General features: G+C 38.9%; 1 protein-coding gene across 12 annotated transcripts in view; it reads left to right on the top strand.

The window, feature by feature from the left end:
* EDA (ectodysplasin A) overlaps positions 1-11640 on the top strand; it is a 283804-nt gene that overhangs the window by 261307 nt on the left and 10857 nt on the right. For all 12 annotated transcript variants that reach the window (XM_011371457.2, XM_011371456.2, XM_011371449.2 and 9 more), the window contains exon 3: positions 7132-7155. In XM_011371457.2, the coding sequence (XP_011369759.1) occupies positions 7132-7155 (24 nt within the window). The remainder of the gene's footprint in view (positions 1-7131; positions 7156-11640) is intronic.

The following is an 11640-nucleotide window of genomic DNA, read 5'->3' as shown; positions in this document are numbered from 1 at the left end:
ACACACACACACACACACACACACACAATTAGTCCATTTTCTTCTGCATGTGCTTTATTTCCATTCCCCTTTGCAAATTTGGATCTTTGAATTCTCCTCTTTTCTGTCATTGTTGTCTCAATTTGTCCCTATATATGCTGAATGTTCATTGTTATCTTGCAATAGCAAATCTCTCCTTGTCGTTTAAGCTTATAATGCCCTGTTCTTAGTAAGGATTACACTCCTCTGCTTCTATCTGCCTGCTAGTCGCCTTACTCACAGTTATGTATTTTTTTTTTTTTGTCATTTTGTTTTAGGTGAGCTGACCCCTTTCAGTATTTCCTATAGTGCAGGCCTCATAGTGGAGAATTCTCTCAATTTTTGTATGTCTGGAAAAGTCTTTATTTCTCCTTCATATCTAAAGGAGAGCTTTGCTGGATACATTATTCTTGGCTGGTAATTCCTTTCATTTAATAATTTGAATATTTGATTCCACTCCTTTCTGGCTTGTAAGGTTTGTGCTGAGAAGTCCGACAATAATCTAATGGGTTTTCCTTTATAGGTTACCATCTTCTTTTCCCTGGCTGCCCTGAGAATTCTGTCTTTGTCATTGATTTTTTATAATTTTAATACAATGTGTTTTGGAGAAGCCTTTTGGGGTTGAGATAATGGGGTGTTCTGTTGACTTCTTGAATTCCAAGGTGCAGCTCATTCCTTAGATTTGGGAAATTCTCATCCACTATTTGTCTGAAAATGCTTTCTAGTCCCTGCTCCTTTTCCTCATCTTCAATGATGCCCGTTATTCTTATGTTTCCTCTCCTGATGGTATCACCTAGTTCTTGTATTTCTCTTTCATTATTTTTCATTCTTCAGTTTCTCTCTTGTTCCGATTTATTTCTATATTTCTATGTTCGATATCACTGATCCTTTCCTCCATTTGGTCAACTCTATTTCCCAAGCTTCCCATTTCATTTTTCAACTCTTGCAGTGTGTTTTTTTATCTCCAGAAGATCTATTCCGTTCTTTTTGAGGGTTTCAGTCTCCTTGCTCTGCTCATCTAGCTGTTTTTTCAGTTCCTGAAATTGTTGATATGACTCGTTTCAGAACTCACTGACTTTATTCAAAAGTACCATTCTGAATTCTCTGTCATTTAAGTTGTATAATTCTATGTCTGTAAGCTTATTTTCTGGAGATTTTTCTCTTTCTTCCGGAGATGCCTTATCACTTTGGTTGTTTATGGTGTTTAATGGACTATTTCTCTGCCTGGGCATTAATGGAAGTGTATTTTGCTGTTTTTCCAGAAAGATTTATTATGTAAAGGTCTCTCTTTAGCCTGCTGCAAAGAAGGCGCTTTTCTTTTGTTTTCCAGTAGGTGGCATCTAAGCCTCTTGGATCTTTGCTTTATATAAAGTCTAAATAATGCCTTTTTTATTTTCTTATATGTATTTAATCACGCTCGCTACCCTCTGTTTCATTCCCTGTCACTGTCAGAGACAGTCTTGGCAGCATTTGCTCAGATTCCCCTGGGGCTCCATGGTGATTGTTCTCGGAGGGTATGGGGGAAGGGGTCCTCTAAGTTAGGGGTTGGGGGCTGCGGCTCAGATCTCATGCTCAGACGTGCTGGAGTGCAGTTTGGGTGTTTTTTGTTCAGTTTTAGATGTTCATCTTATTGTTGTTTCAAGCAGAGAGATCTGAGGATGTCTCTCACTCCGCCATGTGCCCTAGAATCCTGGTTTTAATTTTTGAATGTTGGGTAGAATTAACCAGTGAAACCATCTGTCCCGTACTTTTGTTTGTTGGAAGGTTTTTGATTACTGATTCAATCTCCTTACTAGTAATTGGTCTGTTCAGATTTTCTATTCATCATGATTCAGTCATGGTAAGTTGTATTTTTCTAGGAATTAATTCATTTCCTCTGGATTGTTCAATTTTGGTGAATAATTGTTCATAGTTGTCTCTTATGATCCTTTATATTTCTGTTATCAGTTGTAAGATCTCTTTGATTTTTAATTATATTTATTTTGAGTCTAGCTAAAGGCTTGTCAGTTGTGTTTATCTTTATTTTTAGCACTTCCTTTTTATTTACATATTTATTTTTTAGAGCAGTTTTATGTTCACAGCAAAATTGAGAAGAAAGTAAAGAGATTTCCCATATATACCCTGCTTCCTCACATGCAAAGCCTTCCTTCATTATCAGCATCCCTCACTAGAGCGGTATATTTGTTACAGTTGATGAACCTGCACTGCCATCCAGAGTTTACCCAGAGTTCATAGTTTACATTACAGTCCACTCGTGGTATGGTATGTTCTGTGGGTTTGGGAAAATGTATAATGACATCTATCCATCATTATAGTATTATAGAGAATATTTACGCTGCCCTAAAAATTCCCTGCTCCACCTATTCATCCCTCCCCAACCCCTAGCAACCACTGATCCTTTTATTGTCTTCATAATCATGCCTTTTCTAGAATGTCATATTGGAATCATACGATTCCACTATTGGAATCATATAGCATGTACCCTTTTCAGATTAGCTTCTTTCACTTAGTAATATACATTTAAGATTCTCTCGTGTCTTTTTATGACTTGATACATAAATTCCTTTTAGTGCTGAAGAATATTACACTGTCTGAATTACCACAGTTTATTTATCCATCATCTACTGAAGGACATCTTAGTTGCTTCCAAGTCTCAGCAATCATGAATAAAGCTGATATAAACACCCATGTGTCAATTTTTCTGTGGACACCTTCTTTGGGTAAATACCAAAGAGCATTACTGCTGAATTGTGTTGTAGGAGTATGTTTCCATAAGCTGTGTCTTCCTAAGTAGCTGTACCATTTTGCATTCTTACCAGAAATGAATGAGAGTTTTTGCTGCTCCATATCCTCACCACCATTTGGTGTTGTCAGTGTTTCAAATTTTGGCTGTTATAATAGGTGTGTAGTGGTACAGCATTGTTGTTTTAATTTGTATTTCCCTAATGACATATGATGTGGAACATATTTTCATGATTGCTTGCCATCTGTAGATCTTTGGTGAGGTGTCTGTTAAGGTCTTCAACCCATTTTTAATTGCGTTGTATTCTTATTGTGGAGATTTAAGTGTTCTGTGCTTGTTTTAGATAACAGTCCTTTATCAAATATGCCTTATGCAAATATTTTCTCTCAGTCTGTGTCTTGTCTTCTTATTCTCTTGACATTGTCTTTTGCAGAACAGAAAGTTTTAATTTTAATGAAGTTAAATTCATAAATTATTTATTTTATAGAGCTAAAAAGTCATTGTCATACCCAAGGTCATCTATGTTTTTTCTTATGTTATCTTCTAGTTTTATACTTTTGTGTTTTACATTTAGGTCTGTGATCCATTTTGAGTTAATTTTGTAAATAGTACAAGGTCTGTGTCTAGACTCATTTTTTGTATGTACATATTCAGTTGTTCTCGCATCATTTGTTGGAAAGACTATCTTTGTCCCATTGTATTCTTTGCTCCTTGTCAAAGATCAGTTGACTGTATTAATGTGGATTAGCATTTCCTTTTGATTCTTAGAGTTTTTATCTCTCTAGTTATATTACCCATCTGTTCTTGCATATTGTCCAATTTTTCCCTTAGCACCCTTAGCATATTAATCTTAGTTATTTTAAATTCCAGTTCTGATCATTCCAAAGTATCTGCCATATCTGAGTCTGGTTCTAATGCCTGGTGTACCTCTTTAGACTGTGTGTGTGTCTGTATACATATTTGCCTTTTAGCATGCCTCATAACTTTTGGCTAAAAGTCAGATATAATGTACTGAAAAGTAACTGAGGTAGATAGGACTGTAGTGTAAGTTTTCATGTTTATTTGACTAGGAGTCTAGCAGTGTTTACTGTTTGCTGTAGCTGTGGTGTCAGAGGCAAAAATGTCTTCTATTGTTTTTGTTTTAGTCTCATCGTATTGTCTTTGGGTGTCCCTAGAAACTCCTTTAGTAAGGTCTGAGACTTGCAGTTTTCTTAGCTGTAATCCACTGCTGTTACACAGGAGGCCTGTTGATGTGGTGGTAAAGTGTGAGCAGAAGGGAAGCGTTCCATAGTCCTATGATTAGATCTCAATCTTTTACTGGGTTAGGTATTTCCTGTCCCACAGGTCAGTTGGGCTCTGGTAAAACCCCAGTCAGACTCTGATAAAATAGTTTTCCTTGAGCGCAGACCTTGTTAAAGAGAATAGAAAAGTCTGGGTATACTTCAAAACGGCTACTTTTTTTTCTTCCCTTGCCAGAAACACAAGGCAATTTTTCTCTAGTCTTCACAGTGAGAACCTAGTAGGGCTCTTAAAGGTAAAACTCATGAAAGTGTGGGGGCCCCTATAAGACTGGACCCCCTTGGGGTTTTTAGCTCTTAAGCTAGTCCACACTGAGCCTCTAGCAATCTTTCTTTTACAGATTTTTTTAATATATATATTTTTTATTTTTCAAGTACAGTTAACATACAATATTATATTCATTTCAGGTGTGAATAGATATCTATACAACATAGTGAATAGATATCTATATAACTTACAAAGTGATCTCCACCAAAAGCCTAGCACCATGCATGGTTATTAAAATATTATCGACTATATTCCCTATGGTGTACTTTACGTCCCCATGACTATTTAGTAACTACTAATTAATTATTTGTACTTCTTAATCCCTTCCCCTTTTTCACCCAGGCCCCCAAACCTCCCTTCCATCTGGTAACTGTCAAAATGTTCTCTGTGTCTATGAGTTTGTTTTGTCTGTGTATTTATTTTGTTCTTTAGATTCCACATAGTAGTGCAATCATATGCCATTTGTCTTTCTTTGCCTGACTTACTCCACTCAGCACAATACCTTCTAGGTCCATCCATGTTGTTACAGATGGCAACATTTTGTTCTTTTTTTATGGCTGAGTAATATTTCATTGAATATATGTACCACCTCTTCTTTATCCAGTCATCCATTGATGGATACCCAGGTTGCCTCCATATCTTGGCTATTGTAAACAATGCTGCAATGAGAATATGGATACACATACCCCTTCAAAGTACTGTGTTAGGTTTCTTCAGATAAATACCTCCATTATAGTTTTAAAGTGTTCTTACTAATACTGGCTTTCGATGTAGGCTTCTACTCCTGGTAAGCTGGGATTCCCTGTATCCACATGTCTGTCTTTCCATCTTTCAGGACAGCAGTTTGCCTTTTGGCTTCAATTCTGAAGGTAGATTTTAACTTTATTCAGCTTGTTTCTTTTTTTTTTAATATTTTCTTTAGTTTTCAATTACATTTGACATCATTCAGTGTTTTTTCTTGTTGTGATTTTGAGAATGACAACTCCCAAGCTCTTGACAGGTCAAGCCAGAAACTGGAAGTATATACATTTATTTTTAAATTTTCAAAACACATCTTGAATAACATGAATCTTTCTGAGGTTTTAACTTACCTTAAAATAACTATGGGCTGTGTAGCTGTGTTTCCCAGCCAGAACCTCCATAGACATTCTCAAGAATTCTCAAAGCTATTACACACACAAAGGATAGGCAGCAAAGAAAGAGCACAAGAGACTGGGAAGAGAGAAAAGGAGAAAAATCAGGATTAAAGAATAGAGATGTGTGACTTTTAAGTGCAGCAGGTTGCTAAACTCAACATAAAACATCCCCTGTATTACTATAATCCTACTGTTAACCGTGATATTACTTTGTCAAAAAAAGTGTACACACAGAGAAAGATAAACACTATATGATTTCACTTATATGCAGAATCGAAGGAATAAAAAGAACAAACTAATCAAAAACAGACTCACAAATATAGTGTACAATTTGGTGACGGACAGAGGAGAGGGTTGTTTGGGTTGCTGGGAGAATGGGGTGAAGAGTTAAAGAAGTGCAAATTAGTAGCTGATGGATGGTCACGGGGTAGGGGAGCATGACAAGTGAATGAAGTTAGCATTAATGTGTTGGCTATGTGGAGGATCAGGGGAGGGAGGGAGCAATTGGGGGGATCGTTTTATGAACTATATAGATGTCTAACTAATGTACTGTATACTTGAAACTAATTTAAATAAGTTTTTTAAAAAGTCTACACAGACATTGGTTTTCAAGGGACCTGTGCAAGCTCTGATGGCTACACTTGGTTTCTTATCAGCCTGCTCAGATAGAACGTCTGATAGAGCCTACTCTTATAGGTAAAGATTATTCCAGGGTTGTTACAAGGATAAAATGAGATGATAGATGGAAATAGGTTTTAGAAACTATAAAACAACATACAACTGCTTGGTGTTCTTTTTGTAAGCTCAGTGGTTTAATGTTGTCCAACAGTGTCCTCATGGGAGTTTGAAACAGATTTTAAATACCTGTATCTGAAGAAAATCACATACACCTACAGAATGAAGAGAATCAAGTCCCCAGGAGGGAAGAACATGTCTAGGAGACACATAAACCATGTACATCTGGGTAGTGGTTGTCGCCCAACTGTATGAGAAAAGCCTTGGTTTTCTGAGTACCCTCAATTGATTAGAACTATTTTCTTTGGAATTAATTCCCAAGAAAATGCTTGTGACTTCATTGTCGATAAAAAATGTTGACACTTTCTTTAAAATGTCCATTAACTTACGGTAAATTACAGTGAGAGTGCACGTGGCCCCCACATGAATATACTACGGTCGCACTCTTTTAATAACCTAATTTCAATCACGATAAGGAAGTGACTAAAGAGTAAAGTGCCACTGCTCTGCAACTTCCATGAAAATGGCCCTTTTTTCCTTCCAGCTTCAACGCATGAGACATCATATCAGTTCCTCAGCTGAATTCATGATTCTTCAATCTCAGGAGTCGCAGAATTAGTGGAATGCTGTCCTAAGATTGAGTTCAACGTTTCTGGGCACCCATTCCCTTACTCCAAAGACTAAGTCTAAAATATTTTTTCTCCCTAGGAAAGAATCTTCCCTGGAAATTTCTTATTATATCAGTCAGAAAACAGTCAGAAACAGACTGAACAGACTTGTGAGTTTTGATAGTTGGGAAATACATTGCCAATTACCTACCTGGCCCTTGGCATGAGGCTTCCTCAAATTTGCAGTGTCCTGTGACTATCTTGGAAAATAAACATTTTCTGTTAATTTCCAGTGATTTAATTTTCTATTTTCTTTTTGTAACAGGTCCAGTTAAAAACAAGAAAAAGGGTAAGTTAAGCTGATTTTATAAAATTGCTGTCATGTCATGTCTTTTTCTAAAATTAGAAGAAAAACAAGCCAGGGAGTAGGATTTTTATATTATAGATTTTCAATGCTGGTTCTCCATTATTTTAGTCAATCACATGGGATCTTTTGAGTATTGCAGCTTCTAAGAAACAAGAGAGATCATTTTTCCGTGATGATCCATGAAAGATAGAATTGCTTCTCTGGCAACATATGAAAATTGGTTTCACTTTTCTTTCTGGCTCCCTTTTCCATACAATTCAATTTACATATCTTTCCTTTATTCTTTCTTGCTCCTTCCCCTCCCCTTCTCCTTTCTTCTTTCTTCCCCTCCTTTCTCAAATCAGTGATCAGGTATGAATGAAGTCCTAGGTATACTGCCTCCTGAAACATATTAGCACCCTATTTCTTGGCCTAAAAGCTATTCCTATCCTATTTCTCAAATAGTCAGGGAAGGTACTTCTTGCTTTGCAGTTTTAATATCATTTTGTCTGTAATGGAAAAATTAGACTGGAGTAACATCCTGATCTTTTATTCTTTTCAAAGAAGGTCTGGCTGAGCTAATCCATTGTGCCATTGTTGGGTCAGTAAGCCTCTGGCCTATTTGCCATGGGACTGGCCCAAGAGCTTGTATGAGTGCTTGCTTACTTGAAGAGAACACAAAGGCAGAACAGTTTCCAACTATTTGTTTCTGTGTTCTGACCTGGGAGAAAAATAGAGTGAAATAAATTATTTTTTCATTAAAATGCTTTAAGTGAAACAATTGTGTCTGTTAAGATTTCTGGAACTTTATAGAATATAGATTATCAACCCCAAACAAGGCCAAAAAGACAGGCTTCAGCTGATGCCTACCACTTCTCTGAGCACTTGGATACTCTGGTGGCTGGAAAGAAGGTGAGGAATGGGCTACCCTCCTGCAGACCTAGCTGAGCAAAGTTGGAAAACAGCCAGAGAGCTGGAGTCAGTGAGGAAACTTTTTTCCATGGAACCTGGGCATTGACCATGATATTCTGTCTTTTAAGAAAGTAAATTTGACTTTCAAGCATGCAGTTTTGAATTCTGGTCACATCCGTTTAAGACAGAAATTATAGCAAACCTAGAATGCTCACCTGGCTTGGACCAGGACATCCTCTGCTCCTAACGCAAGCCCAGAGATAACTTACCTTTGCAATGAGTAGACTTGAGAGCACTTTCTAATTACAGCTCTTATGTTTTTTCTTCCCTACTCACTCGTTCACTAGACAGTAGATAAGTACCTTATGTTTGTCAGGAGTAGAGATACAGAGATGAAGGAAAATGGTTCCTTCCCTCAAAAATCTCCCAGAGTAGTTAGAATCGTGGAAGTATACACCAATAATTACAGCACAGTATGAAAAATGCTGTCATCAAAGTATGAACAGCGTGCTGTGGGAGCACAGAGGAAGAACGTGTGGTTCCCTTGGCAGAGTGAGGGACCACATCTCAGAGAAAACAGTATTTCACCTGAACTTTAAGGATGAGGGAAATGGATGGGGGAGGACATTCCAGCAAAGGAAATAGCATCCTTAAATCTCTCAGAAGTATGAGATCATGGCCCATTTGGGGAAATGCAAGTAGTAGAGGGCAGGGTACATGTGTAGGGGAAAATACCAATGGGTGAGCACTGGGAGAACACGCTCTCTAGTGGCAACAGAACGCAGTTGTCTAGGCTAGAAGCTCTGGAATTACAACTCAGATTTCAATGCCTCTGGCAAGGACTCCGATCACTGCATATGGGCCCTTACTGGAAGGAAAATGCACAGAGGCCTTACACACTTACTGTGGCTGAAAGTGATTTAGAAGCCATTGAATACAGATTTCCTTAGACACAATGAATAGGCACATGCCATAAGAAGTAAATTGAGTTGCTCATTGAATTTCATTTCTTTGATGGAATTGTTCCCCTCTCACACTAACTCATGCACATTCTTTCTCTCTCTCTCTCACATGCGTGCGTGCGTGCGTGTGCGCGCGCGCGCGCGCACACACACACACACACACACACACTTTTACTCTCTCTTTTAGTTATTCTTTCAACAATTTAGACTTAGCTAAAAGGTTAACAAAATATACCCTTTCATGAAGGTTAGCTTTGAAAAGAATGTATATATCCTTTCATGTAAGACTACAAAGGGTGACTTTCCAAGTACAAAAGTCTCTGGGCTTTTGTATTCTGAAGCGCTCTGTTAAAGTAAGGAAATCCGGAGAAAGAATTCAACCCTCTAAAGTAATCTTGGGCCAAGGGTCATGCTCCTCTCTGGGCCAACTTACCATAGGCGTGTGAGTAAGAGAAGCACGCTTGCCTAAGCCCAGCTGCAGAATAGCAAAGAGAACCAGCTTCAGAACTGGATCACAGCAAGGGCTTTTCCCCAAATGCCTTCTAACATTTTCATGAGTGAGCATTCTGTTTACACTGCCATCATTATTCTCCTTGACTGGAGCTTCTGGCTGTAATTCTTCCAATATTGTATTAGCTACCACAGCAGTCTCACAGTCTTGACTCTGAAGTCAAGACTACCCACAGGCCAGCGTCTAGTTCAAAAATCAGTGTTACACCTGGAAATTCTGGGACATAGCACAGCCTAATATGGACTATCCTCCGTGTCTATGCTGCTTGGAGAACAGTGAGGGAGAAGCAAACCTTGCAACCAGGCTAGGGAAATTTCCTGGCTGCCAAGGGTAAGTAATTCCTCCTGATGGAACCTCAGTTTTGAGAGGAAACTTAGAGGAATCATCAAGGCCAAACTCATCGTTTCACCAATGGAGAAACTATGGGTCAGGGAGAGGAAAGGATTTGCCCAAGATGTGTCAAGGGCAGAACCTGGGCTTACAGGCTTATCTCCTAACTACGGAGTCTGTGTGCTTTACACTACACTAGCTGGGACTGTTGGGCACTGGATAAGCCTGACTTGGAAGCTGCCCAAATCTGAAGGGAAATGGCTTCCCCATTCGGCATCTCGAAATTGGCTAGATCTAGAAACTGAGTAGATCCGATCTTTTGCTGCTAAATGCAGGGAAAACACTAAAGCTCTTGCCTGGGGTCTTTCAGGGACTGTCTGGGACAGGGGCTCTCTGGACCTTCCTGCCTTTCCTCCCTGGAGAAACAGCCCCACAATGACCCTGGTGTTTTATTCCAAATGCAAATATGGTCAGACATGAACAAGTGGTCTTTTGAGCAGTGTTGCCATGGGGATTGGGTTTCTTGAACATGCAGCATTATTCTTAAAAGAGGATCTGATAAATCATGATAGGTTTCTACTGCCTGAGAGTCTGGGGAGTGGGGAGTTGGAGTCAGTAAGGTTTTTAAGTGAGACCTGAGAGGGTTCTATTTAAGATTAAGAAAGTACCACAAGTGAAGTCACAATGATGAAGTCCAATAAAAGGTTTCCACTCCTGGGATTTTCACAAAATCATAAGAAAGTGGTGAATGGAGGAAGGAGACACCCACCTGTGACCACCTACACTGCTTGAATTGGGCTACACAGAGCAGAGGAAGTAAATAGAAGGAGCTGGAGTCATAACTGCACTTACAACTCAGTTAACATAAGTGCATCCTGGTGAGAATGTTGGAAAGACCAGAATATGAAATAGCAGAGCCAAGACTGCTCTGAAAGGGAGGAGTTTGTGGGCTTCATTAATAATACATTTGAGAATAAGTCCTCTGAGGAAAGACTCTGGGAAGCTGGATAATTTAGCTTATAAAAATGGAGGTTGATAAGTGACAAACTCTTTGAGCATATAATGGTTATTATGTGTATAATGGTAACTATTCTCCATCTACACAAAGAGTAGAAAAAGCTTCAACTGCCACACAAGAGACTTCAGTTTAAAAAAAAAACACAGAACTTCCTAACAATGAGGGGTGATAAACATTGGAACATGTTACCAAGGAAGTGTGCAGAATTTCTCTTCCCAGAGATCTTTTAAAATAGTGTTTTGAGAGGTCAGCTGAAAATGCAGAACCTGTGTGCTACCTCCTTTTTTTCTCCTTCAACTCTCCACCTTTCCTTCTTTCCTTTTGTCTTTCCCTCTCCCTCTTTCTCCCTGCCCCCCCCATAGTCTGTCTCTCTCTCTCTCCATCCCTCCCTCTCTCTCACCACACCACCCACCCCTCACATCCCCAACTCCTAACCATTCCTCATTCCCAGCTAGCCTCACCTCTATGCCCCCAGTTATTGTACATCGTTACTCCTAGAGGAAATCTTCCTGGACCTGATGTTGTTCCTAAAAGCAGACTGTCCCCCCAGCCTCCTCTTCTTAGCCTCATCAAGTCCACCAGACTGGGAAGTAAACATGAAAGCCATGCTCTTCAACAACACCCTAATTCTCAATTCTAAAAAGTGACCCATAGGTCTGGCCACTTGGTAATTCAGATCTTTGAACTCAGCTGAAATGTAATCCTTTTTTTTGAAGCCTTCCCTGAACTCTTCAGCATGTTGTCCCTACCGCTAA

Source organism: Pteropus vampyrus, unplaced genomic scaffold, assembly GCF_000151845.1.
Source record: "Pteropus vampyrus isolate Shadow unplaced genomic scaffold, Pvam_2.0 Scaffold191, whole genome shotgun sequence".
Lineage (NCBI taxonomy): Eukaryota > Metazoa > Chordata > Mammalia > Chiroptera > Pteropodidae > Pteropus > Pteropus vampyrus.
Note: the sequence above shows the minus strand (reverse complement) of the source record. Positions and strands in the feature narration are given on the sequence as shown.